The sequence below is a fragment of the Choloepus didactylus genome, chromosome 19, assembly GCF_015220235.1.
Source record: "Choloepus didactylus isolate mChoDid1 chromosome 19, mChoDid1.pri, whole genome shotgun sequence".
Lineage (NCBI taxonomy): Eukaryota > Metazoa > Chordata > Mammalia > Pilosa > Megalonychidae > Choloepus > Choloepus didactylus.
In genome coordinates, this window is record NC_051325.1 from 48,480,612 (window position 1) to 48,508,461 (window position 27,850).

At 50.3% G+C, this 27,850-nt stretch overlaps 1 protein-coding gene across 2 annotated transcripts; it reads left to right on the forward strand.

The window, feature by feature from the left end:
• The first annotated feature begins 865 nt into the window (after positions 1 to 865).
• CCN5 (cellular communication network factor 5) lies at positions 866 to 13,042 on the forward strand. 2 transcript variants are annotated; one of them, XM_037811760.1, is made up of 6 exons: positions 866 to 884; positions 1,107 to 1,199; positions 5,017 to 5,233; positions 10,122 to 10,376; positions 11,838 to 11,977; positions 12,390 to 13,042. In XM_037811760.1, exons 2-6 carry the CDS (start codon positions 1,140 to 1,142, stop codon positions 12,792 to 12,794), a joined length of 1,077 nt encoding a protein of 358 aa, XP_037667688.1. In that variant the 5' UTR covers positions 866 to 884; positions 1,107 to 1,139; the 3' UTR covers positions 12,795 to 13,042. The 2 variants fall into 2 exon arrangements, with proteins under 2 accessions (XP_037667688.1, XP_037667689.1); XM_037811761.1 differs by lacking the exons at positions 866 to 884; positions 11,838 to 11,977 and having other exon boundaries at positions 1,043 to 1,199; positions 12,390 to 12,743.
• Positions 13,043 to 27,850: the final 14,808 nt, after the last annotated feature.

Here is a 27,850-nt window from a genome sequence, read left to right on the forward strand (position 1 = left end):
AAGTGCCAGCTAGAGTTCAGTGCTCCTCACCCGCAGGAAGGAGACCTGAATCCCTGCCTCGATGTCCCCATGCTCCCCATCCCCGCACCTCACAGATGCACCCTGGGCTGCTGTCCCCCATCTCCGGGCGTTTCTGTGCTGTCCTTCTGCCGGGGACACGCCATGCTCTCCAACACCCTCTTCTCACAGGTCTGTCCTCACCCTCAGTCTCAACCAGGGCCCCCTTCTGGTTTTCCCAGGAATCCTGCCTGCTTGCTTCCTCCTCTCCGGGCCTCGCCACCAGATCCCCAGGGGTTGTATCTCCAGTGCAGAGGGGGCTGCAGAGTAAATTAAATGGATTTGGTGCAACCAGATCACCTAACGGTGCCCAGCAAGCCCTGGCTCCCCGGAGGCCCGGCCTGCTGGGGCTCATCCCCCGTGGACCGCCTTCCGGAACCTGGGGAGCAGGCGTGGGGAGGCCCCTTGCGGCTGAGAGCTAGCAGGCGGCCCGGGAAGGTTTGCTGGGTCACCCCCGCCCCTGGGCGGCTGCCAAACTCCCTGCCAGAAACCACAGGCTGCGCTGAGGCTGCCCCAGCCCGGACCACGGGGCTCAGCAGGACGGTGTCAGAGCTGCAAAGGGGGGTTCTCTGGGTCCAGCGCTTCCTGGATCTACAGCCCCTCTGGGGTCAGGAGGGGTTCTGGGGCAGGACTGCAGCAGCCCGGGCAGCGGCTCCTGCCAAGGTCCTCTTGGGCTGCAAGGAACTAGAGGGGCTCCTGCCAGCCTGTCACAGGCTCTTGGCACTGTCGCTGGCTCTGGCTTACACACACACACACACACACACACACACACACACACACTCACTCACTGGTAAGCAACCCCCTTGTGGCCACAGTCTCATCGTCAGGTAAATGGCTCATCAGCAGGAGCACAAGGATGGGGAGAGAAGGAAGGAAGAAAAAGGCCAGTGTGTGTGTGTGTGTGTGTGTGTGTGTGAGAGAGAGAGAGAGAGAGAGAGAGAGAGAGAGAGAGAGAGAGAGAGAGACTGTGTGTGTGCGCGTGTGTGCGTGTACTGGGGAGTGACCTCACAGCTGCTGGAACATAAAGACTCACAGGTCCTGCCTCCCAGGCTCAAAGCTGGCTCCACGGGGGACACAGTGACATGAGGAGCACACCACAGAGCCACCTCCTAGCCTTCTCCCTCCTCGGCCTCTTTTCAAAGGTAAGGGGGCCCAGGCTCCCCCTGTACTGCTGGGTCTCTTACAACTGGGGGAGGTGTAAAATCACAGCCAAGGACCCCCCTGCCCCGGCAGAATTCCTGCAGGCTCCCCCCACATTGGCCACTGTGCCTGAGCTAGGCTTCCCTCCCTGGTGTCCAGGCAGCTGCCTCAGACCAGCTCTGCTGTGTGACCTTGGGCAAGTCTTTTCTCGTCAAATGCTCACGAAGCCTTTGTGAAGATTCTTTGTGATCATTGAGACTTGCATGGCACCTGGGAGATGGCACATGGTCAAAAGGGGATTTTATGATTGTTACAGTCCCCACAGCCCCTCCACAAAGCAGGGGTGGGTGTCCTCATTATAAATGGGGAAACAGAGCAGGGATTTGAATGGACGTTGGTGCCTAACTGATTGGAAAGTTTATTCTGCAAGGGCCTTACTGCTGTCAGGCTGTCAGACCTGCTAACGTGGCTCCAGGGGGCAGAGACACCTCAGTGGGATAATGAGCTGCATGGGACATTTACCAAAGGGTTTGTGGGGTGTCCCCTCTGTGTAATGTGCACAGCAAGCCCATAAGAAATTATTCTCCCCGATTTTTAGTCAAGCAAGGTTCAGAGAAGTTAAGCAACTTGCTCAAAGCCACAGCCAGGAAACCTGAGAGCACTGGAGGAGGGGCACAGCGGAGGCCAGGATGGGCATGAGTGTGTCTGTGACTCTCCCGCCCCCAACCTGGACCCAGGTCACAGCTGTGCACCAGGGCCACGCCCCCTCACCAAATGCTGGGTTCCCGGTGCCAAGGAGACTGGTCCCACCACAAGCCATGATCTTGCTATGTTTTTATGCTCCTTTGAGAATTGCAGGGCAGAGGCTTCTGTCTCCCTGGCCCCAGGCAGTGGGTCTGTAGAAGGCTGGGAACCCGGGTAGCATCCCAGTTCTGCTGTTTGTTCTTCCAAGGGGGACAGACAGGGCATGATGCCAGGGTGGGTGGCTTGAGTAGTTGGGGCAGGGGACTTGGGGTTCAGGAAGGGAGAAGGAGCTCAGAGAGACCAAAATAAAGCCCTCCTGGACTCACTGTTTCCCTACTCTATTCTTGCCCGGTCTCAGGAAGCTGGACAGCTTGCTGCTCAGAACACAGGGATTTAGTCATCACAAAGATGGAAAGCCACAACAACATCCACAGGGAGGGAATTACAAGTCTTCCAGGCAGGCTGTGGGCTCCTGGGCTCAGGGCTGCAGGGAGGGGCAGGAGTCAGGGACCCAGAAACAAGCAGTCATGTTCACCAAGAGCTGACTGTGACCCCCTGGAATCCCTGTCATCACTCCAAGATAGGTGGTGTCCATCCCCATTTTACGGAGAGGAAAACTGATCTCCATCCGCATTTTACATAGCAGTTAAGTGATGTGTTCTGAGTATACAGCAAGTCAGGATCTTGGATCTTGGCTCTTGCCCAGGAGACTCCACGTCCAGTGCTCTTGGACCTAGTGACCACAGCAAGGCCCTGGGGAAATCGAGTGTGTGATGGGAAAACTCAAACCTAAGGACGAGGTAGCTGGGAAGGGTGTGGAAATAGAGGGAAGCCAGGAGAGGGCAGGTCCCTCCTGCTATGCTGAAACACCCTCCCTGACCTGTTAACCCTCTTGAACAAATGGGTACACTGAGGCAGAGGCTAGGCAAGGGTCAGAGAACCCAGAAGACAAGAGGTAAGGATAGTGAGGAAGAGCTCAGGTCTTGGATTCACATGAACCTGGATTCCAACCTCAACTCCATCTCCTACTGGCTGTGCCGCTGCACTGCTTCAAGCCTTGGCTTCCTCATCTCTAGAATGGGGATAATGACAGTACCTCGCACTGGAGAGCTAAATTAGACAACATGTTCAAGTGCTCAACAAATGGTCCACCGGGGTAAATGTTAGCTATTATCGTTACTATTATTCATCGCCTCTCCTGCAGAATCCAGACTCCGTCAAGCTCGCCAAGGAGGGGGAACTCAGAGTGGGAGCCCAGGTGCAAAGCAGAGAGTATATCCTGGTACCCCCTCGAGACTGGGAGGGACCAAAAAGCCAGCTCTTGCTGGGACTCATTGAACCTCTGGTTTGGCAGGAAATCCCAAAGTCCAGCCTGTTGCTTCTCAAATAAATCCTGTGTGAATCACCTGGGGATTTACTAAAATGCAGATTCAGATTCAGAAGATGGGGCCCTAGATCCAATATTGCTAACCAGCTCCCAAGTGGCCCTGCTGCTGCTGGTTCAGACCACACTTTGAGAGGCAAGTCAGCCATCTTCTCTGGTGTTGCTTCGGTATCACCCAATGTCCAGCTTGGCTCCCTGCAGAGACAGGGACCTCGCTCCCTTGTGAGGTAGCCAGGCACACAGCTACACCCTTCCACCCATTATCCAATGCTGTCTTAGGTGGGAGCCCTGGGTCTCCTCCCTGTCTGTGAGCCGTGCCAGAGGCTGGGCTGCCAGATTGGAATGGCCCCTGGTGGCCAGGGTGGGGCATGCAGGCTGCTGAAACAGGTTTGCAGGACAAGGGGGGCTACTAGAGGTGGGCCCAGGTGGGGTTGGGGTAAAGGCCACTTTGGAGGTCTGAGGTCATTAATATCATCCTCCTAAACTGCGAGTCTCTCCTCCTCTAGATAAAACCCTCTAGTTCCCCAAGGACACTATCAAATGAAAGATTGGCTCCCCCTAGATGGGGCCACTGGGAATATCTTAGATGATGCCTGCTCCTGGGCCCCCACCTTTAAATGGACATACAGGGAACCCATGGTATCTGGCTTCTGGTTGCTTCTTTGTCCTGGGGGGACAGTCAGGACACCTGGGTTCACGCCGTCACACTGCCACTGGGGTTAGGTCCCTGACTCGTGCACTTGTTACAGGAAAATCTACTCCCCTCCCCGGGTTCCTGGGTCTTTAATGGGGAACCTGGCACTTGCTATTGCTCCCAGCTCTGCAGCTAACACACCATGGCTTTTGGTCCTCTCTGGACCTCAGTTTCCCCACCTGTATATGGGGGAGGAGGGAGTTGGACTGGAGCAGAAGTGCTGAAAACCTGGCTGTGCATCAGAAGTCCCAGGACAGCTTGTTAAAAATAACCAGGGCTTTACCTCTGGGCCTTCTCATTTGGCCAGGGGGGCTGGGGATCTGTATTTTACCATTTCCTGGCTGATGTGAATGTTCACTCAGGATTGGGAACCAACAATTGGATTGCTCAATTGTTGGATTGCTCTAAAGATCAAAGATGCCTATGATACAATTTGATGCATTCAGCTCTCAAGATAATTATCAAAAATAATGATAATAATAATAAGTATCCACAGTCCAGATGCTGGGAAAAAACCATATCCTGCTTTTTAATCTTTTGTTTTGTGGCCTTTGCCTTTTTGTAAACTCCTAGAGAACAGTGCCTAAGTTGTGCATTATAATTAACAATAATGCACTGAGCATCTGGTGCATGCCAGGCAGTGTTCAAAAAGTTCAACATCATCATTTCATGGACTTCTCAAAATAATCCTTTGCATTAGATACTATTGTTGTCCCTATTTTACAGATGAGGAAACTGAGGCTCAGAGAGGTTAAGTAATTTGCCCAAGGTCACACAGCTAATAAGGAGTGTAGCCAGGACTGGAATTTCTGACCAGAGTCCTTGCCCATAATCCCCAAACCACAGGGCAGGTGGGGCTCAAGACCAGGCCGTGTGACTCGGGGGCCACAGCGTGGCCCACACACTGCCTGGCCCGGCAGAGAAGAGGCCAGCTCAGCGTGAGGCTCTCGTTACTGCCTTGAAAGCCCATGGCTGAGGGAGGTATCTGTCTCTGCAGGTGTATGCCCAGCTGTGCCCGACACCATGTGCCTGCCCCTGGCCATCACCCCGATGCCCTCTGGGGGTGCCCCTTGTGTTGGATGGCTGCGGCTGCTGCCAGGTGTGTGCACGGCGGCTGGGAGAGCCCTGCGACCACCTCCATGTCTGCAACCCCAGCCAGGGCCTGGTCTGCCAGCCCGGGGCAGGTCCTGGCGGCCGGGGGGCCGTGTGCCTCTGTAAGCAGGTTTGCGGGACTGATGGAAGGTGGCGGGAGGGGAGGGGAGGGTGGGGGCTGGGGAGGGGAGTGGAGGCAAGGCCATGGGGTCCTGAGTCAAAGAGCAGCTCTCCTCTCTCTACCTCCTTTCACCCTCATTTCAGGCACACCATCCACTCCAGCCAAACCTGGTGCCCGTTGTCCCCTAAGCCCACCCCCCAAATTCTCCCCTCTTGGCCTTTGCCAGGCCCAGGCCCACCTCCTGAGGAGGCTGCCCCCACTCCTACCTGTCCAAATCACAGCCAGCTGTCAAAGCCAAGCTCAGGCATCTCCTCCCTGAAAAGCCATCCGAGATTCTTCAACCAAAGGCCATCATCCCCTTCTCAGGACCCTCCCAACTCTTGGGAAAATAAAAGGGAACCCCTTCATTCAGAACAAAATATGTGCCAGGCACGGTGCTAAGCGCTTGTTACATAATTCACACAACCCTCACAATACCCCTACGAGGCAACCACTTCCAGACCCATTTTATAAAGATGAGGAAACGGAGGCACCGCGACATTCACCGACATGCTTAGTGTCAGGCTCCAAGCCAATATGAATTCTGTCTTGTCCGGATCACGAGCCCTCGAGCCTCACTCTTTCCTAGTGATCTTGAGCAAGTCCATCGTCAACCACTCTTCCGGGCCCTGGTTCCTTCGATGCTTCAGGGCAGGGTTTCCCAATTTCATTCTAGTGACATTCAGGGCCAGATAATTCTTTGTATTTGAGGACAGGCGACTGTCCCGGGCATGGCAGGGTGTTCACTAGTGTCTCAGATGTCAGTGGTACACACCCCCCATAAGCCATGCCAATCAAAACTGTCTCCAGTCATTGATAAATATCCCCTGGGAGTAAAATAATTTCCAGTTGAGAACCCCTGCTTTAAGGAAACAGAAAAAGGTGGAAACTGTTCTTTTTTTCCAAACAACAAGCCACGTGGAACAGGACACTCTCATCTATGTGCGTGTCCCACTCTTATAAAAGTAAAAATTAGAAAGAGGGGCCCGTAGATCATTAACCATGAATCCCTCTATAGGAAAAGCCTTGTAAAAAAAAAATCTTACTGACAGAATATTATCAAGTAAGTCCTTGTTAAATATTTTATTTGATGGGGGAAGTATAGTAACAACAAAGGGGTGGTTTGTTATATAAACTCAGAGATGATTTCTAACAAAAATTTATCTAAAGAAAAAATGAGAAAAAGAAACATCTCACAAGGCTGTTCTTTAGATTAGTCACAAAACATGTAAAGCACTTGTCAGTTTATTTTTATTTATTAAGTCTTTACTTATCAATTAACACGTACCAGGCAGACACTAAGGGAATCACAAATATTAACTCATTTAATCTTCAAAACAACCATATGATGTAGGTACTAATGTCACCTCCATTTTATAAATGGGAAAGAGAGGCCCAGAGAGGTTAAGCAAGTTGCCCAAGGTCACACAGCTTGCAAGTGGCCAAGGTGGGAGTTGAACTCAGGGTGTCTGGTTCTACAGTCTTAGGTGCCATCCCTCTACTGCCTGGCACTCAGCATATTAGTACATGGCAGCTGTTATTGTCAACAACTTTATTAAGAAGCATTTCTTATTCCATCTCAGTCCAGACTTCAATACCCAGAGGCCAAAGATTTACTTGGTCCCTGGTCCTTCTGCAACTCCCAGGCCTGAGCTGACTAGGTGGTGGGTACCCAAGGATGTGCCATGATTTAAACTGAATTTAGAGGCGGGAACCCCAAAGATGAGCCAGGGCTAGCTAAGACCTCACAGCAGCTGAACGTCCTGCTCAAAACCTCTGCAATCACTTATTCATTCCATAGCCCTTCTCAGAGGCGCCTCCAAGCTGTGTGCTGTACTGTGGGTTCACGGTCAAAGCAAGAGCACGTCCAACACAGCCCTCCTCATCTCCCACACCCCACGCCCACTCCGTCTGCAGCTTCCCCAGCTCCGTTGAAGGCATCGCCATCCTTCTCGTAGCTCAAGCTTGATGTCACCCTTTTTCTCACATCCCACATACTATCTATAATATCCATGATATTTCCAGGATTGAGACATCTGAGCCCCGCCATGCCACCTCCCTGGTCTGAGCTCCCTTCATCACCGCCTGGATTTTTGCAGTAGCACCACGTCTGTCTTCCGGCTTCCATCCTTGCCCCTGCTGCATTCTCAGCACAGCAGCCAGACGGACCCTGCTCATCATGTCAGAGCATTTTTTCCCTCTGCCCACACCCTCCATGGCTCCCCAGATCTCACAAGGCCCCATAGGAATGTGCTCCTGTTTTCTCTCGGAGCTCATCTTCTCCTCTCCCTCCTGCTCTCTGCTCCAGCCAAGCTGGCCTTTTTGCTGGTCCTCAAACCCTCAGGCCTGCTTCCACCTCGGGGCCTTTGCACTGGCTATTCTCACCAGCTGGCCATCTGTTCCCCAGATACCTGCATGACCTGTACCCCAATCTCCTTCACAGCTTTACTCAAATGTCACCTTCTCAGTGAGACCTTCCTTGACCACTGAATTCCCAGCCTCCTTTATTTTTCTAGCACTAATCACCATCTGACATAATAAATTTTACTTCATCTATTATGTTTATTTCCACCGGAAAGAAAACTCCAACAAGGGCAGGGATTTATTGACTGTTGTATCTCAAGTGCCTAGAGCAATGCCTGGTGCATAGTAGGTGCTCGATAGGTATTTGTTGAATGAATGAATGAATGAATAATAGCAATAGTTCTAGTGGAGCTAGCAGTAAAGGAACCATTTATTAAGCACCCGCTGTAAGCAGGCCCTTTCCGTGCATGGTTTCATTTTATCCTCAACATCAAGGTAGGTACTAATACAATCCCTATTTTGGAGATGAGGAAAATCAGACTCAGTGAGGTTAAGTCACCTGTACGAAGTCACGCAGTGTGCAAGTGGCTGGAAAAATAATACCCTATTGTTCCTGCCCCTGCAAGGATCTCCGAGTGGGATCGATACAGAAATCACCAGATGAGACTGTGCTTGGTGCCTGGGAGAGGCTCTGGGAGCTGAAAGGAAGGCACTAGCTGGGGGAGGTTGCTGGAAAGCGGGCCTTGGAGGGGGCCTGGAAGGAGGAATAGGGTTTTGGCAGCTGTCAGCATGCAAGGGTGTGTGTGTGGGGGGGAATTCTAAGAGCAAGTAAGTTTGGAGGTGTTTGTGGCATTTGGGGATGTGCCAGGAAATGTTGCTAAAATTACCACCCATCCAACTGATTTTCCTAAACAATCCTTCTGTTTACCAAATCATCCCAGTGACTGGGAGGCAGCAGGGCTGTGGCACTGGAAGTCAGGCTGGGAGACTCCGGGCTTGGCCAGTCTGGGGGTGAGGATTAAGGTGCAGCTGCTCCTGTGGTTTCCAGGAAACCAGCGGCCACCAGGTCCAGGCCAAGGGTCTGAGGTTTGGAGCCAAAGGAAGCCCTGGCTGTGCCCTGGGGGAACAGGAGAAGGAGCTAACTCTGGTCCGGTCCTCCCAGGAAGAATAAGCAAAACCCACTCCCATTTATTGAGCATCTACTATGTACCAGCCAGAAGCAAAATGCTTTAAATTCTCTAGCCATTTCATCCTCATGGTGGCCCTTTGAGCAGGGTACTGAGGCTCAGAGAGGTAAAGTAACTTGCCCAAAGTTGCACAGCTAGCAAATGGGAAGCTGGGGTTTGTGTCCAAGTCTGTGTGATGCCAAAATCCCTGTGTTTAATCAGTGTGTATAGACCTACTTGAGATTTTTCTCAGAGGACCTGGGAGAACCTGCTTGCCAATTGATCCTGTCCCACAAACCCAGCTCCGTTGCCATCAATGTCTCCAAAAAGCCCTCCTAATTTTTTCTTGCTCTGCACTTCCCAAGCAGCTCACTTATACCACTCCAGGGCTCTTAGCTGTTCTGCCTGGGGAAGGTGACTTTCACAGCTGTCTCCCCACTGGACTGTAAGTCCCTTGAGGCAAGGACTGTGACTGCTTCCTGTCTAGGAGCACAGTAGTTGGCACAATAAATAGCTCTTGAATTACAAGGAGTCAGAACTATTTCATCCAGCATCTTCTGTGTGCTGAGCCTCGTGCCGGATGTTCACTCAGAGGGCATTTCCTGAGGTTCTGTGTGTCCCATCGAGGCTGCGAGCTGGCGTCCAGAGGAGGAAGTGGTCACAACTCCCGAGTGTTGAGGGCATCATCCGAAGAGTGCTTTCTGAGCACCTACGATATGCCTAGAACTGTGCTAGGTGCTCTGTACATATCACCCCATGTAACTGAACATAGATTGCCATTCTGATCATGGGTAGCATTAAGGCGACTCAGAGACGTTAGGTAACTTTGCCAAAGTCACACAGCCAGCAAGTGAAGCCCTGACCTCATGGTGATGCCTATGACACAGCAGGAGGACAATGGAAGTTTGTTATATGAAATCTCAATGTGTATATAACAGTTACATGCTACTAATATATAATTGTAATAACAACAACAGAGTAGCTTGAATCTATTGAAAGTCTCCTTTACATTGAATACATTACATACATCATCTCATTTAGTCTTTATCCCAACCCTGTGAAATAAGTACCATTATTATCCCCATTTTGCAGACAAGCAAACTGAGGCAAGGAAAGATGGAAGCACTTGACCAAGGTCTACAGCTAATAAAGGGAGGGACTGGGGATCAACCCAGACCAGAGTTCCTGCAGACCCTGGACCAGGGTTGGGGCTGCCACATCGTCTTCCTGCAGGTGCAGGACAGACTGGCAATGGGGAGGGTGCACATCGCTGGGAGCCCCTTGGCAGTGCTCGGATGCCTTAAGGGCACTGCCACTCAGCTAGGGCCGGGCCAGGAGAGGGTTGAGGGTGACCGACAGGGTCCGGTTTCTCCTCCACAGTGGGAGAGGACGACGGGAGCTGCGAAGTGAACGGCCGCCTGTACCGGGATGGGGAGACCTTCCAGCCCCACTGCAGGATTCGCTGCCGCTGCGAGGACGGCGGCTTCACCTGTGTGCCCCTGTGCAGCGAGGACGTCCGGCTGCCCAGCTGGGACTGCCCCCACCCCCGGAGGGTAGAGGTCCCGGGCAAGTGCTGCCCCGAGTGGGTCTGTGACCAGGCTGGGGCGCCGGGGGTGCAGCCCCTCCCAGCCCGAGGTGAGTGCAGGGCGGGCCTGGGCCATGAGCAGGACCTTGGGGGCAGTGGGTGGCCTGGAGGGGTGGAAGGGGACTGGAGGAGGGGGGTGCTCAGGTCCAAGACACCTGGAAACCCCAATTTTGCTGACAGTAGGTGGGAGGTGGCGGTGGCTGTGGAAAGATGTAGGAAAGGAGAGCAAGAGTCACAGAACACTTTAGAGTTGAAGGAACAAGAAGCAGTGGTTTCAGCATATAATCTTAAATCATGAACAATTTAAAAATTAAAAATTGGGTGGCAGAGTGGGGAAGGGAAGGGAGGGTTAGGGTAATTGAACCAAATTCCCAAATTATTTCCTAACAGTGGTAATATAATATAATATAATATAATAGTATCTAATATTATACTGACAAAATATTAATATCTTAATATTTATTATGTAATATAATTAGTTTGTAATCTATAATATTATTAATATATTATTATTTGGACTTATCAGAAGAGGAACTCAAAACTGAACCAGGCAAGGTGGCTGCTTCTGCGATGTGTCCTAGGGCTGGGCAGAGGTGGGGGAAAGACAGTTGCTTCCCTCTATAGACTCTTGAGTTTTAGAAATTTTGCTGGTGCTTTTTTTTAAATCACAAGAATGTGACTTTAAAAAAAAAAAAAAACAGCTGAAGTAGGAGATTGGCTAATAAATGACAGCAGCACCACATGAGGCAGTGAAGCCTGGGGTCAAGTGCATGGGCTCTGCACAGGTTCTAATCCCAGCTCCGCCACTTACTAGCTGTGTGACTCTGGGCAAGGTGCTTTATGTCTCTGTGTCTCATTTTCTCCACCCATAAAATGGGGACAATAAGAGCATGTACCTCATAGAGCTGCTGGAGGCTTAAGTGAGTAACACAAGTAAAGCAGTTAGAGCAGTGCCTGGCACACGGTAGGCACCCTGAGTGGGAGCTGTTATTGTCCCTGAGAGGGAACGTGATGCATCCATTTAAATGCATAGGAGAATGTCACCGAGTTCACCCTTAGTACAAAAAGCAGGAGAGGAAACTATATCCAATTTGCTCTCCACTATGGGTGTGTGTGTGTGTGTACAGGTATCTTACACATTTGCTGTCCACTGTGGGTGTGCATGTGTGTATGTATACACAGGTATCTTACACATTAGATCTCCACTATAGGTGTGTGTGTGTGTACACAGGTATCTTACACATTTGCTCTCCACTATGGGTGTGCGTGTGTGTGTATATACCCAGGTATCTTACACATTTGATCTCCACCATGGGTGTGTGCATGTGTGTGTGTACCCAGGTATCTTACACATTTGATCTCCACCATGGGTGTGCGCATGTATGTGTGTACACAGGTATCTTACACGTTTCTAAGCCTTGGCACTGTTGATTTCTGGGCCAGATAATTCTTTGTAGGGGCTGCCCTGTGCAGTGCATTTACCAAGCAGCATCCCTGGTCTCTACCTACAGGAGCCAGTGGCACCTCCCCCAGTTGTGCCAACCAAAAATGTCTCCAGGCATTGCCAAGTGTCCCCTGGGGGGCAAAATCACCCCATTTGAGAGCACCTGATACAAAGAACCAGAAGGAAGGACAACAAAATATGACCAGAGTAAGAACTGGGAAAGGGGAAAATCTAGACCTCAGCGAACCCACCATCTTGACCCAGGCCCGGCCTAGAGGCGCCTGCATCCTCATCAGCAGGTCAGGCTGTACAGCTCCTGGTGTGAGGTTACCTGGGGGATCCAGAGAAGAGCGGTGCGTCCCCCATGGGGAGCTACCACCACGATCGGCGTCACGATTGGTGCCTGACAGTCGATATTCGTGGGACGTTACAAGAACCAGGAGCTGTGCTGGCACTTATCCTTTATCTTATTCAGTCCCAACAACCCACTCTTCGGGGTGTTACACATGAAGAAACCAAGTGAGGTTAAGCAACTTGACCAGGGTTAACCACTTGCAGGTAGGTTGACGTAGCTCTGAGCCCTGACCTGGCAATGCTGACCCCTCTTTCTTCCCCCCAGGACCCCAGGTGTCCGGCCTCGTCGCTCCGCCGGCCCCTGGTATCCCTTGCCCAGAATGGAGCACGGCCTGGAGCCCCTGCTCGGCCACCTGCGGGCCAGGTGTGGCCACCCGCGTGTCCAACCAGAACCGCTTCTGCCGCCTGGAGACCCAGCACCGCCGGTGCCTGGCGGGGCCCTGCCCTCCCACCAGGGGCCGCAGCCCCTGGAACAGAGCCTTTTAGAGCCGGGCTGGGAATGGAGTCGTGGTACCCAGTAGGTGTCCCTGTGCCAAAGCCAGGGGCAGACGGCCCTACCCTTGGCGCAGGTAACGACCAGCTTGGGTCCACCATCCACACCCTGGAGGACGAGAATATTCGCAAGCTGCCTGGTCCATCCGGACCCGGATCCATAGCACAGGCTGCATGACCTAGTCCGTCCCCACCCCTCCGCCCCCGGCCTCTAACACACCACCTTGGAGGCTGGCCAAGGCTTCTAGGGTCTTCTGGTCCACTCCCTGCCTCTTCACAACCTTTATCAAACATGCCCATGGGCAAGATTTTGCTCCACTTCCCCTGTCAGGAGATGGGAAACTGTCTTCTTTAATCATTGGGCTGAGTGTGTGCTGGGCTGGATTGGCCATTTCCTTGGGGGTCTGGTGAGGAGGGGGCCGCACACAGATGTTCTGAATCTCCTGCTTCCTTCCCTGGAGTTATGTAAAAAAAAAAAAAAAAAAAAAAAAAAAATCCCCCCCCCCCAAAAAATTCCCTGAGGACAAACTCACGCATAAACTAATGAACTTGTGTGTCAGGCTTGTGCTGGTCTGAAAAAAATCCTCCCAAAGAATTACTGAATTTTTTGTAATTTCACAAGGTGAAATTGCTTGATCTTGAAGTCAGAAAACAAGCCTTAAAGTGATCCATTCAACACAATTCAGGTTAATAAGAGTTAACCTTTTGAAGCAACTACAGTGCGCTGTATCACTTTACATAGGTCCAGGCTTCTCGGCATTTTGAGCAGAGCAAAGCAGGAGAATGAAGGATACCTCCCAGGTACTGGGGAACATAGCCTGAAACAAACCAACCCTAGTGGGACATTCTGTTTCAAGTCTCATGTTTTACTGTTAAAAAAAAAAAAACCATAACATTTTCATTCTTCTCCACGGTCTATCTGGGTCTGTTTAAATATAAAAACTGCCTCTCCAACAGGATTCAGCCAGGAAATTAGAAAACTCTGTGTTTAAAAGGGGATTTCTTCTTATTAACTCATTTTATTGAGGTATAAGCTACACACAGTTAAATAAACGGACAGATTGTAAGTGTATACTTGGAGTCATTACAGATGTGCACTCCCATGTAGCCAATACCCAATCAGGACATAAAACTTTTCCATCTCAGAAAGTTTCCTCCTGCCCCTTCCTGGTCATACCCCCCGCTCCCCCCAAGGCAATCACTATTCTGATCTCTATCATCACAGATGAGTTTTGCCTGCTCTTGAACTTCATATGAAGAGAAAACTCTTTTGTGAATGGTTCTTCAGTCAATATAATTTTTTTAAAAAGGAATTTAATGGGGGAAATGAGGTTTGCACGTGAGAGGCCAAACGGGGCTATAAGATCATCATCATTTGGAGGTCAACGCAGGCTTGTGGTGGAGGGGCAGAGGAGGGGGTGGTACCCCAAGTCCAGAAGCCAGGGCCACACAGCTTTGGCACTTCCCCCCAGATGCCTGCATGGCTAATTGCCTTGGTCCCCTTCAAGTACTGATCACAAGTCACTGTTTCACTGGGAACCCACCCTGGCCACCCTCTTCTAGTCTCCCTTATGCTGTTCTACTTATTCTTTTTCCCAAAGCACATATCACATATTCTTTTCTTTAAACTTTTTCATTTTGAAATAATTTCACACTTACAGAACAGTTGCAAAAATAATACAAACCCTGTACAGAGAACTCCAACATGCCCCCAGGCCCCCAGCTCTCCAGCTCCACCAATTTTAACATTCTGCCACATTTGCCATCTCATTCTATCTACCCATCTATCAATCCATCTATCTATCCTCGTACCACCCTTGAACACACCATCATCACTGATTACCTGGCCCCCCAAGGACAGTCACGTCAGTTGCACAAGGTCTTTAATGCTGGGAATCCCAGGGCCTGAAGCAGTGCCCAGCAGAGAGCCAGCCTCAGTCATTACTGAATGAATGAGATAATCTCTCTTGCTTTTTAAAGAAGGGTTAAAGGGGCTTAGAAAAGTAACCATGTAATCAACAAATTGGAATGGCTGCCCAATTCACAACAGCTGTGTAGGTGAAAACTTGACCCTTGACCCCCAACCCTCGACTCCGGCCCCACCCCCAGCCCCCAGCCTCACCCTAAGTGGGTCTCATCATCTGGGAACTTATTAAAAATGCTAATTTATGGGTTCCTCCTCAGATCAACAGACTCTCTGGGGGTGGAGCCCAGCAATCTGTGCCTTAACAAGTCTTAACAAGTGACTCTGATCTACGCTCAAGTTTGAACAGAACCGCTTAACCCCATGAAAATCTGTGTTGGCGGCCTCAGAAGAGGGTGGCTGGAGAGAAAAATGTGATGCGCTGCTGCCACCTAATGGCACTTCAGTGCACGAACCTCCCGAGAGGCGGCGAAGACTTGAAACTTACACACAACCCATCCCCACTTCATTCCTATAAATATCCTCTAATCCAGTTCTTTATTGCTGCCTGGCAAAAAAACTACCCCAAAACTTATAGGCTTAAAACAGCCGTCTAGTTAGCTCACAGTTCTGAAGTTGGCAGTTTGGTCTGGGACTAGCTGATGTTTCTTCTGAGCTGGCCAGACTTCCCCACACACCTGCAGCCAATTGCAGGCTCACCTGCTGGGCTGGGCTCTCACCTGGGGCCGGCTGGGATGGCCTGATTCTGCTCCACGTGGCTGTCATCCTCGGCAGGCAGCCTGGGCTTGTCACTCCGTGATGCGGAGAACTCCAGGAGGGAGACGGAAAGTCTGCAAGGTCACTTGAGGCCGAGGCTTAACCGGCCAAAGAAAGTCACAAGCCCAGTCCATACTTAAGGAGTAGAGAAATAGCCTTCACTTTGTGATGGGGCATGGATAGAGGGAGATGAATAATGGCAGCCACTTTGCAAACAATTTACCACCAACTCTGTTTCAGGCCGCCCCGGTTTCTCACCAGTCGGCTCTAATTGGTTTTGCCATCTCAGTACAGGCCTTTCCAGTTCTCTTGCCATCTGCGTGCAGTTTTCCATGCGTGCTTTGCTCCCTTCACTGCTGGGCCTTGTACACGCCCTTCCCTGTGCCTGGCACTCTCTCTCCTGGTCAGGTTGGGTGCCCCCTCTTCTGCCATACTACCAGGTATGTGTGCCCACCATGACCATAAAGGACACTTGTTGGGTTTTCCTCCCCAGCCCATCTTCCCTTTTCTTTTGGTGATTGTCCTCCACCTTTCCTCTGGAAGACCTTTCACCTCAGTCCATATGGTCCAAATGAGGCTGATTAAAATATCCAAGCTCCAGAGGCTAATATGTGAGTTAGGCTGGTCAATTAGGGTTAAGTGGTGTGATTAGGATGGTCATGCGATTCTATTCAGGCCGATGAACATCAGCTTCAAGACTATGTTTGCAACAATCAGGAAAGAGGTACAGTCTTTTTTTTTTTTTGACTTTTTATTTTGAACTACTTTCAAATTTACAGGACAGTTATGAAAATAATAATACAAACCCAATACAGATAACTCCAACATATCCCTACCCCCCACACCCCGGATAGCCCAGCTCCACCAATTTTAACATTTTGCCACATTTACCCTATCATTCTATCGATCCACCCATCTGTCTGCCTATCTGTCTATCCATTTATCAATCCATTTTCTGAACAATTGAGTGTAGGTCATTTGCATCGTGCTCCTTGAACACTTAATACTGCCATGTACATTTCCTAAGAACAAGGATATTCACTTACGTAACCACCTTCAGTGCAGTTATCAGATTCAAGAAATTTAACATTGATACAAAGCTTAGAGTCTATATTTCAATTTTTTCATATGTCCCAATAACATCCCTTTGAGCCTTTTCTCCTCCCTGTCTAGATCCCACCCAGCATCATGTATTACATTTAATTGTCAGTCTCTTCAGTTGCTCTTTCTCAATTTTTTAATTGTGGGAACATATATACAACAAAGCTGCCCATCTCAACCACTCGCAAGCATACCATTCAATGGGATCCATCACATTCACAATGTTGCAGAACCCTCACCACCTTCCATTGCTAAAACTTTCCCACATCCCTAATCAGAACCCTATACCCATTATGCATTAACTCCCATTTCTCCAGCCCCTTGCCCCTGGCAACCTGTACTCTAATTTCTGCCTCTATGAGCTTGCATATTCTCCAGTATTTCATTTGTCATTACTATGAGGCTTAAATTTAAACTCCTAAATCTATAACAGTCTTTCTTGCTTTGATACCAATATAACTTCAATAGTATACACAATGTACCTATACTCTTCCATTCCCCCACCATTATGTAGTTCTTATCACAAATTACAACTCTATACATTATGAGTCTGTGGGTTATTGGGCCACAAGGCAGCCAGCCTGTTGGAAGAGGAGAAGGAAGATCTGAGGAGTGCCAACCGCCCCCCCCCCACCCCGGTGCCTCCCTGCAACTCCAGATTTGATGTACCCACAGATGAGATAAGCAGAAGGGCTCCTGTATCTGCCTCCCATACTCTCCCTCTGAAAATCAGAGATTGCTGGACACAGGGTCCCAGTGTCTCCTTGAATTTGAGTCATCACAAGTGGCATGATAATGGGGCAGAGACTGGCTGGTTTTTCTCCAAATTGTCTCCCTTTTTCTCCTGGGCACCCGGAGAAACCACATCTCCCAGCCAGGTGACTGAGTTCTGGCCATGGAAAGTGACTTCACATCTGGACCACAAAAACCACCTTGCACCCACCACCATCTCCTGGTCACCTGCATCCTCCATCCCAGGGAGGACTCCGAGGCTCTAGAACATGTTCTTAACCTTTTGTGAGCCATGGACCCCTTTGGCAGCTGGTGAAGCCTATGGTCCTCTTGGAATAGTAAATCGTAAATGCATAAAATAAAATGCATTGGATTACAAAGGACACAAATTATTGAAATATAGTCATCAAAACACTAAAAAATTGTGATATAATGTTTTAGTACTTCTCTATTAACACATTAAATAAGATATAGTCTAATTGCTGTAATTTTAATGCAGTGATACTATAAACAGTATTTCAAGATATCTACAATAACTGCATCAGAGGTGAAAATATCTGTGATTTCTATGGTGACATACAGGTACTGCTAATACCACTTTGTTCATTGTCTGCATCCACAATTGAAGGAAATCTAAATGCCTGAGGTCAGTGTAAATAAAGATGCAATTACTTTCCCTCCAAGTTCATGAACCCTTGAATTCCATCTGCAGATCCCCTGGAGGTCTGTGGTCTCCAAGTTAAGAACCCCTGCTTTAGGGCACAGCAGAGCCATAAGAAAGGAGCCCGGACCCTTGGATGACTACGTAGAACAGAGCTCCCTGTGACACAGATTCAACCCAGAGGATGATTGTTTTTTCGCCAGGAGCATTGAGAGTCTGGGGCCAGGCCTGAGTTACCTCCCTGCTGGGTGACCCTGAACAAGTCACCTAACCTCTCTGATCCTCAATATCCACATAAGGAAAATGTAGACAATGGCTCCTGTCTTAGAGGGCTGTGGTGGTTAAGGAGGGGAATAGCTCTGAATGTTTGTAAACCCTATGTACTTTACACCTGGGGTCTCCAAACACTGGCCAGAGAACTGGTACTAAAAATCAGGCCAACATAGTAAACTCTCATCAGGTTAAATGGATTCCAGGTGAAGAGTTCTTTATTCTACGATTATGACCTTCCTAATTTGGAGGGCTATGAAATTCATTCTTTTATAAAATGAGAGTGATTGTAAATAGTACTTACGTTTGTTTTCCCCTCATTGTCCTTACTTTGCAAAATGGAGTTGTCAATATAATTTTGGCTCACAAAAATTTTATGAAATTTGGTTGTTTTATGAAAACTGAAAAGTGTGAGAATCATTGCTTTACACCACCACAAAAAATATTCAGTTTTTATTATCACTCAAAACTGATAAAGCTTAGAGAGGATTTGATTCCTGACCTGACACAAGTTTAATAACAATAGTTAGCATATATTGAGGATTTCAGTGTGCCCAAAACTGGTCTAAATACCTTACCTATGTAATAGCTTTGTTGAGTAATCTGAACTTGGTTGGGGACACGCATAAATGGGTTTTGTTTTCCTTCAACTGTTGTCTTCTAACACATGCAGTCACATCTCTCCTTATTGCCCCATACCTTTCAGTCCAGTTTGAAGATCCAGTTAAATCATATCCTATTTAACATTTCCCCTAAATCAAGTTTAACCCTTCATCTCAAAATGTATTTCATTTAACAAATATTTAAATAGCCTAACAATGTGCACCTTACAATGCTATGAGGCAGGTATTATTAATGAACCTTACAGATGCCAGGGCACAGAGAGGTGCGATAACTTGCCCAAGTCACCCAGTGAATAAGTTGTGGATGCAGGATTCAAACCCAGGCCTCCAGAAACTGCCCTTAATCTCTCCACTGCACCCCTCTGACACTCTTGCTCCCCTGCCCACCTCCTTAAAGGTTCCAGCTTCTCCTGTTTATAAGGCCTGGAAGCAGAAAAAATGGAGGAGAAAGAGAACTAAAATCTTTGCACTTACCCGGTGTTGCTTTGAGTCCTCTCTGGGAGATGGATTCCTTCCGCATGTCAAGTGCCCAAATTCTGGCGATCCTGGGGCACATGTGTGGCTTATTCAGGGGTCCCTGTAGGAGTCTCCTGGCTGACAAGGGAGGTCTGGGACCCCTTGACGCTTCTCAGGCCCTGCCCTAAGTACTGTTCACAGCCTCACTCTGCAGGGTTCTCTCTCCTAGGAAGCAACCCTCCTGGGCAGGGTACCAGCCAGATGGCCCAGCACCCACTTGGCTCCTGGGAAGCTCACCCATTTTTGTGCAGCTAATGATGTGTGCCTTCGTCCCTGCTCTGCCCTCTTTCTCGTCACCTTCTCCCTGGTCAAACCGGCATGGAGGGCAGAACTGTCAGTCCTCTTGATAAGCAGACAGGGAAGCAGCTACCACACCCCTTCTTGCAGAAACTCCAAAATCCCTGCAAGTGGGCCCTTTTGGAGCAGGAGGAGTACCCCTTTCTTCTCTCTCAGGGGAGCTGAAGAGGAAAGGTATGTCATTTCCCCTATTCTCGAAAAGTGTTCTCAAATTCCCAGTCTTCTGCTTTTGCCGGCTGAGGGTGTGGTTTGGGTGGGACAAGGCTGGGTGTGAAGACCCTAAGAAAGTTCTGCAGGTGTGGGTCTCATGGCTTTCCAGAATACAGGGGTATCCTAGTGCTGCTGTAACAAAGTACTACAAATTGGGTGACATCAAACGACAGAAATTTGTTGTCTCACAGTTCTGGAAGCTAGAAGTTCAAAATCAAGGCATTGGATGGGCCACGCTCCCCCTGGCTTGTCTCCTGGCTTCCGGTGGCCAGCGGCAGTCCCTGGGCTCAGTCTCGGCCTCAGCCTGCACACGGCTGTGCTTTCTCTCTGTTCATGTTTCCTCTCCATATGAGGACATGGTCTTACTGGCTTCAGGGGCCACCCTAGTCCACTCTGGCCTCCTTGACTAATCACATCTTCAAAGGCCGTATTTCCAAATAAGGCCACATTTACAGGACCAATGATTTGGACTTGAACATGTCTTTTAGAGGGACGCAATTCAACCCACACCAGGAGGGATTCGGCACCTTGTGCCCCCAGCTTGGGGCTTTAGCTGGAAATCTGAGCCCGTAGGAAAGGGCCCATGTAAGAGTCAGTTGTGCACGTGTCATCTAAGTCGTCACAACAGCCCTGTGAGTGTGTTAATTAGGGAAATGCTAGCTGCTGTAACAAACAGAGCCCCAAATCCAGTGGCTTAACACAACAGCAGTTTATCTCTTACTCACGTAGTATCACCAGATCAGTGTTCCTCGTTGGTGGAGAGCTTTCCTTCACCTGGTGATCAAGTGACTTAGATGTCACAGCCCACCCTCCCTCCCCCAGGCCCCAGGCCCCAGGCCCCAGACCCCCTGCATCTAAACTGTGGGCAAGGATGGAAAAGCTCAGTGCTTCCCACAGGCCTGTCCTGCAAGGGGGGCTCACCACTTCCGCTCACTTTCCACTGGTGAGGACTAGTCCATGACCATGCCTGGATGCTGGAGGATGGGGAAGGGATGACTCCATACTCCAGAGTCTTTGCCAGAAGCTCTCTTCACTGATCTGTGTTTCACCAGCTCACCAGGCTCAGCAGTGCTCTCCCTTCCATCTAAATATAACACTCCTGCCCCAGGCACGTGGAAGATTCAAGGCCGCTCCTTGGTGCCCTTTCTGCCTTCAGCTTCTTGCGTTGAATGTTGTCCTTGCCAAGGGCCTGTGGTGTTTGCTCCCAAATGGTTTGCACCACTAGTGCTTGTTATTGTAATGATGTAATTCTGTTAGATATGCCACGAAATATGAGTGCAAACAGAAAGAGATTTGTTTTTCTAAATACTCACTAAGGATTAGTTGCTAAAAAAAAAATATTGTTAAATTAAGCATGGAAGAAACAGCTACAAAAGATTTGGAAAAAAATAACCATAAGAACCCAGGAGGATTCTGCACTCAGGCAGCTACACAAGTCTTTAGGTTCTCACTCCACTTTAAAGAAACCCAAACTGGATATCAGAAGATAGATGCTGAGTGTAGTTTATGTAAGAACAATGTGCAAAGCCAATTAACATTCCCACACTAAAAAACAGACAGGCAAAAGAGCACATGCTCATGTTTAAAATAGAATAAAATATTCAAGGTGTACATCATTTAAAAGAATTCTCCACCTCTTTGGTCCCAATTGAGCCAGACACATGGGCTTCTATGGAATTAATATCCTCATTTTATAGGGGAACTTACTGGGACCCAAGGTAACAGCAGGTAAGGGGTGGAATCAATTTCAAAACCAGCCCATCTGTTTGCATCGTCTGCGCTCTTGCCCTGTTTGCCAACACTGTGTAGTAGAACTTTCTGTGATGGTGGAGACGTTCTCTGCCTGCACTGTCCAGTAGGGTAGCCACTGACCACATGTGGCTGTTGAGCACTTGAAATGTGGCTCCTGGGACCGAGGAACCGAATTTTGGGTCGCATGGCCCTGTGCTGCCTGAACTTTCAGCACCCACCTTTTGTAGGGTTTCAGGCTCTTTTATTTCTTCACTCCTGCCCCTCTCCTGCCCACGATGTCTTCTGGAACGCAGGCCCTGCCCCTTGTGACTTCAGCCATCCCCCAACTCCAATCCATTACACTGACGGTGGGGAGGGTGGGTGGGAGGGGAGTGCAGGAGGGGAGAGGCCGGCCTCTGTGAGCGGCTGAGCTTGAAGGCCACACGGCAGCCATCGCTGGCCTGGGCCAGCGCCCTCCTACGCTCCTCACGGGTAGGGAAGTGCCACTGTTAGGAGCAAGAGCTCCAGAGCCTAACAGGACGGCTCCCCCTTTCTTGGCAGGGAGCTTTGAGCAGATCACCCCGGGCTTTTGTGCTTCAGTTTCCTCCTCCAGAAGATGAGATTAAAAGTGCCTACTGCATAGGATTGCTGTGAGGATTAACTGAAGTGACGGCTGCTGAGCATCTAGCATCACGCTTGGATCTAGTAACTGCTCAATAAATGTCATTCTAATTTTCTCTAACCCCCAGAGTAGCCCCATACTCAGACCAAAGGGACAGCAGGGAAAAGGAGGTGGGGATGGAGAGAGACAAAAAATGTTCTTCCTAAAATGTCTTATTGCAAAATTCTCCAACATACATAAAAGTAGAGAGAATGGTTTAATGAACTCCCACATACCCATTGCCTAGATGTAAAAGTTATTAATCAGAGTAAAGGTTTGAAAATCTCCATTAGTCCAAAGATATCAATCCTTGGGGGGCCAAAGAATAAGCTCTCTGTGGCTCCAACTAAATGGGTACAAATGCTTGTTAGAATTGCTCTCAGCAGTGTAGCTGGGTTCCAACAGGCCATGCTCAGACAACTGTCATTTGTCCCCCAAAGAATAACCCCGTCAGCCTGGGAACAATGGTGCTCCCCACCCTGGTGGTGGCTATGGCATTTTCCTGGTAACCCTCAAGGTCCCATCTCATCTCTCTGGGTCCCCAGTTCTGACCTTTCAGCCTGGAGTCAAATCCACTGTTCCCTCCCTGTCCGGGATCCAGTCCCTCTTCCCAGTGGCACCTCAGTTTCTTTCCAAGACATGAGCTCCCCTCTCCACTGGGTGTGGTCTTGGTGGGAACACAGTCCCTGGTGCCCACCGCATCGGGGGGCTGCCACATGACTTAAGCTCCACAGTCGATGCCCCCTCCCCACTCCGGACTTGGGATTTCCAGCGAGTGACCCAAACATGGACAAGACAGGCCTGGCTATGCAACTGTCCCTATGGTTTGTCTTCCAGTGCCTGGAAGATTCTGGGAGACTCTGAAGTCTTACCAATGACATTATTTAAATGAGCAAGAAGCAGATTTTCATTTCTTGCAAAATCCCTGAACGGCATTTTGGCTGCAGAAAGGTCACTGCCGCCCTCTCCAAAGAGCTGTTTTCAGCATCCTCTGAGGTTCAAACAATCCTTTATTTTAGGAGAGAGAAAGGGGTGAGATCTTCCCTAGGAAAACACCTGGGCCCTCAGGCCTTCTGAAAAAATTACCAAACTGTATTTTAACTATAAAAATCAATCCCTTAAGATTCCAATAGGCCTGGGGAATAGGTAGCGTGGAAAAGGGGAAAGAAGAAATTAATTGGGCACATTTATTTGGCACCTGCTCCATGCTGAGTGCTTCTGCAGACACGCTTCCATGTAATCTTCACAAGGACACTGTTAGGCAGATGGTTTTACTTCCATGTCACAGATGAGGAAACCAAGGCTCAGAAAGGTGATGTCAGTTACCTGGGATGGAACGAGGCCTGGCTCACTCAGAAGCCCTTGCTCTTTCTTAACCAGTACCCTAACACGTGTGGCCTTAGAGAAGAGCTTTCTCTCTCCCTCCACGTCTCAGTTTCCTTGCCCCATCACAAAGAGAGCAAGGTCTGCCTGCCTTGCAAAGCTCTCAGAAGGATCTGGATGCTTTGAGAGGTGTCTGGTGCCCAGCTTGGGGCTGGGACTCTCTTCCTTGTGGTCTTCAAAGCTGACCGTGTTGGAGCTCTGGAAGAAGTCCAAGGCCTTCTTGAGGGGTCATGGGTGTGCCTCAGGCACAATGGGACAGCGGAAAATCACCAGGTCCCCTCAGGTTCCCTCCCGAAGGAGGAAGGAAGGGAGCAGGCAGAGGGAGGGGGAGCCGAGGGGGTGCCTTGGGGTGTTGCTGTTTTTGGTGACTGCTCAGCTGATGATTTTGCAAGCTGAGAAACACATGTACACAAACTCTGACCTCCTCTGGCTTAAAATAGAGCCACCAAACCGAAAATGCTAAGCACTGGGCAGAGTCACCCGCCTGGCAGGGCCAGACAGCTCCCTCGTGGCCCCAATACTACCCACCCCCGCTGGGCCCATTTGACAAAGTCCCTCTCAGCTGCTGGACGTGAGCACAGCCAGCCAGGTGGCCATAGCCCATCTCGGAGAGGAGGCAAAGGAGGTCCAGAGAGGCAGGGGCAGTATGACAGGCCAGCAGCCCTTGGCCTGGTAAGGCAGTGCCGTGGAATGGAAGGGTCATGAGCCTGGAGCCGGGCAGCCCTGAGTGCAAGCCCTGGCTCAGCCGCTTCCTGGCTGTGAGGTCCTGGCAAGCCACTTGGCTTCTTGGGGCCTCCATTTCCAGGACTGTAACACAGACAGGTGCGCAATAGTTTTACCTTTCCGCCTGCTTCTGGAAAAGTAATTCTTGACACCCACAACAGAGAGCAGGTTGTGAAAAGGGAGAAGTGCCTAGAAAGTGTCACCCAGTATCTTTGCTAATCCTCAACATGGTCTCCTAAGATGGGCATTATCATCGTCCCCATTCCTCAGAAGGGAAAACCGAGGCACAGAGAAGTGGAAGTGTTCTGCCCACAGGGGCGTCCCAGTGACTCCAGGGCAGCTGTGGTCATGACCAGGCCCCGTTGTCTGTCCACTGACTGGGGTCCTGCCTGTCCCCCTGAGAACAAGTCTCCCCAGCACTCCCCGGAAGAGCCGTTGTCCCAACAAGCTCTTCTCAGGCTGCAGGCCCCAGCACCCCACTCCACCCCTACTCTGTACTTTAACCTCGGTTTCAGCCCCTCTTAAATCCCAGCAGGAATGAGAAGTTCAAACTTGTTGACACTGTTGTTAAAAACAAGGCTGAGGCAACAGCACAATCACCCTGGCCGCCAGTACCCTGCTTTTGGGCTTCTGGATTCCACTGGCTTCCCAGGGGAAGGGGGACCCAGGCTCCCTCTACCAGCACCGGGCCCTGATTCTGCCTGGGAAGTGAGTTGGGGTGGGTGCCAGGTCTGATGTCCCCACCAACCTGGGCATTTGCTACAGGCTGAGCCAACACAACCAGGCCAAGCTGTGAAGCCCAGGGGCTGCTCTCTGTGCTTCCCATCTGCTGACTTGTCGAATCCTCACGACCACTGCCTTCGTTCCCCATGGCGGCTGGAACAAGTTACTACATATTTAGCAGGTGACACATGCAAATTTATTATCTTCCAGTTCTGTAGGACAGAAGTCTACACAGACCTCCTTGGGCTAAAATCAAGGTGTCAGCAGGGCTGTGTTCCTTTCTGGAGGTTCTAGGGGACAGAAGACAAAAAAGAATTCTGTCTATTCCAAATTCTAGAGGCCACCCACTTTCCTGGGCTCAGAGCCCCACTTCCTCTATCTTCAAGCCAGCAACGTCGGCCTGAATCCTTCTCCTGTTGCCATCTTTCTGGTTCTCTCCCTTCTGCCTCCCTCTTCCACCTTTTAAAGGACCCTTATGACTATATTGTGCCCACCCAGTAATCCAGGATAATCTCCCTATTCTAAGGTCAGCTGACTAGCAACCTTAATTGCACTGTAGCCCTCACCCCCCTTTGCCACGTAACCTAACATCTCACAGGTCCCAGGGATTGGGATGTGGACATCTTTGAGGCACCATTATTCTGCTGCCACAGCCACCCTACGAGGTAGGAACTGTCTTTAACTCCATTTCATTGGTGGAAAAACTGAGGCACAATAAATCCACACAGCTGCTAAATAACAGAAACAGAATATGAACCCAGGCAGTCTTGGTGCCGGGTCCACGTCCTTAACGTCTCCCTGCTGCTGCTGCTGCTTGTGTGTCCACAGTCATCACGTATGGCTCTATACCAGGTCCAGGACTTGGGAAACAGAGAGGTGGCCAAAATTGGATCCCCATTTCAGGCATTTCACAGACTCAGGGGGAGGCAGATAGGGAATGTGACAGTTACAGCACAGTGGGGAAGGTGCAAGCCGGCAGGAGCACAGAAGAAGGTCACAGAGAGAAGGAAGCAGGAAAGATGTCCCAATAAAGTCGAGGGCTGAAGAGTGAATGGGGGTGGGGGTGGGGGTTGGGTCATTAAAGGCATTTACACATGCACAGTGCTTCAACTAGAGCCTGGCACCCCACCCCGCCCCAGGCGCTCAGTAACGTGGGCTGTTGAGTGGGATGGGAGAGGACTGTTGCAGGCAAAGCAAGAGTTTTATGCAAGGAGCTGAAAGTTTAGTGTGCCTGGAGCAAAATCTGCAAAGGAACTGTGGGCAGAGGAGCTGGAGCAGTCACTGGGGGGTGGACGAGGCACGCCAGGGCGGCAGCAGAGCACTGAGAAGGCAGGGTGCCCAGACAACTGCAGAAGGAGGAAGGCCCCTGAGAGAAGCTGCCGGCTGCTCTGCCCAGAGCTTCCATGCAGCCCCACTCAGGATACTGAAAAAATTGTCATCTTGGTGCCAGGAGGTGGAAGTAGATTACTTAGGGAGTGAGGTCAGTGGAAGGCTCCCCCAAGCACCCCACTGCTCAGGTCAAACACCCAGGACTCGTCAGCCAGTCCTGTTGCTCCATATATTAGGGTACTGCTAGCTGTGGTAATAGACTGACCCCCATATTTCAGTGGCTTAATGTAACAGAAGTTCAAAATGGGGTTTCTGAAGGGTGTGTGGCTTTGCAATGAGTCATTTAGGTACCCAGGCTCCTTTCACTTGCGGCAGTGTTGAAGGATGGGGTGTGGGTTGTATGGGCCAGGTCAGGAAGCGGCAGTCATTGCTTCTGCCCACATTCCATTGCTACAGCTTGGTCACATGGTCACTCCTAAGTACAAGGGAGGCTGGGAAATGTGGTCTAGCAGAGGCCCGGCTCCATCTCCGGGAAATATCTCAGATCCACCCAGCTATCTCCATCTCCAATGCGGTTCTCCTAGCCCAAGCCATCCTCAGCACTCATTAGATCACGACAGTTTCCTAACTGGCCTCCCACCTTTTCCACAAGAGAGCCAGATGTTCTTTTTTACAAAAAAGGAATCAAATCAATGTTGTTTTTTTTTTTTCTGCTTGCAACCTTTCCATGGTTTCCAATAGCACTGAAGAATAAAGCTCCTGGCCTGCAAGACACTGAGGTGTCCCTGCCTAACTCTCCATCTTCCTTCTACTTCCCCCACCCCAATTTTCTTGGCTCCAGCCACACGGGCTGTCTTGTTCCTGGCTGCCAAGCCAGGCTCGTTTCTGCTGAAAAGACTCGCACTTGCTGCCTGGAAGCTCTCTCCCCAATCACTCTTTGGAGAGGCCTTCCCTGTCTGCCCTCCTTAGCTGGCAGGACCCATCACACCCAAGAAACTATGTTTTCCTTCTTCATCACACTTGACATAAAGTCTCTTTTTGTTTGTTTGAACAGGTGTCACTGGCTCACCTTCTCTACACCAGAAGTCTTCTTTGCACCCATTGGTGCTTGGTAATGTTTGTTGGGAGACTGGCTCACAGAGTGAATGAATGACTTGCCCCAAGTCACAGGTCCAGTTAGTGGTGGAGACAGAAAGCAGACCTGGGCTTTGTGCTCTGCCCTCACCCCGCTGTCACTGCAGACACATTAGCCCCAGAGCGCCACCAGGTAAACAAAGGCAGATGTGTGGTAGGGGAAGGGTTTGTCAGGGAAGCAGCAGCTGGATAAACCCCCAACGAGCCCCTCCTGCCACCACTCTAAAACTGTTCCCCGCTGAGGCCCCGCCTCTGGGTCCCTGACAACCGCCGCAGCCCTCACGGTCCTTGCGCGTGGGTCCCGGTCGCTGGAGTGGGCGGAGCTGGCGGCCGCCGCGCGGGCTGCCGAGGGAGCGGGCGCTGGGCGCGCTGCACGGTCCCCGCGCTGGCCGTCGGGGCGCATGGACCCGGCTGGGGCCGCGGCGTCCCCCGCGGCCCGGAGCCCGCGAGAGGGGCCGGG

Coding starts and splice junctions, on each gene's coding strand:
- CCN5 (XM_037811760.1), top strand. CDS start 1,140: ATGAGGAGCACACCACAGAGCCACCTCCTAGCCTTCTCCCTCCTCGGC. Junction 1,200..5,016: donor TCCTCGGCCTCTTTTCAAAG/GTAAGGGGGCCC, acceptor CTGTCTCTGCAG/GTGTATGCCCAGCTGTGCCC. Junction 5,234..10,121: donor CCGGGGGGCCGTGTGCCTCT/GTAAGCAGGTTT, acceptor TCTCCTCCACAG/TGGGAGAGGACGACGGGAGC.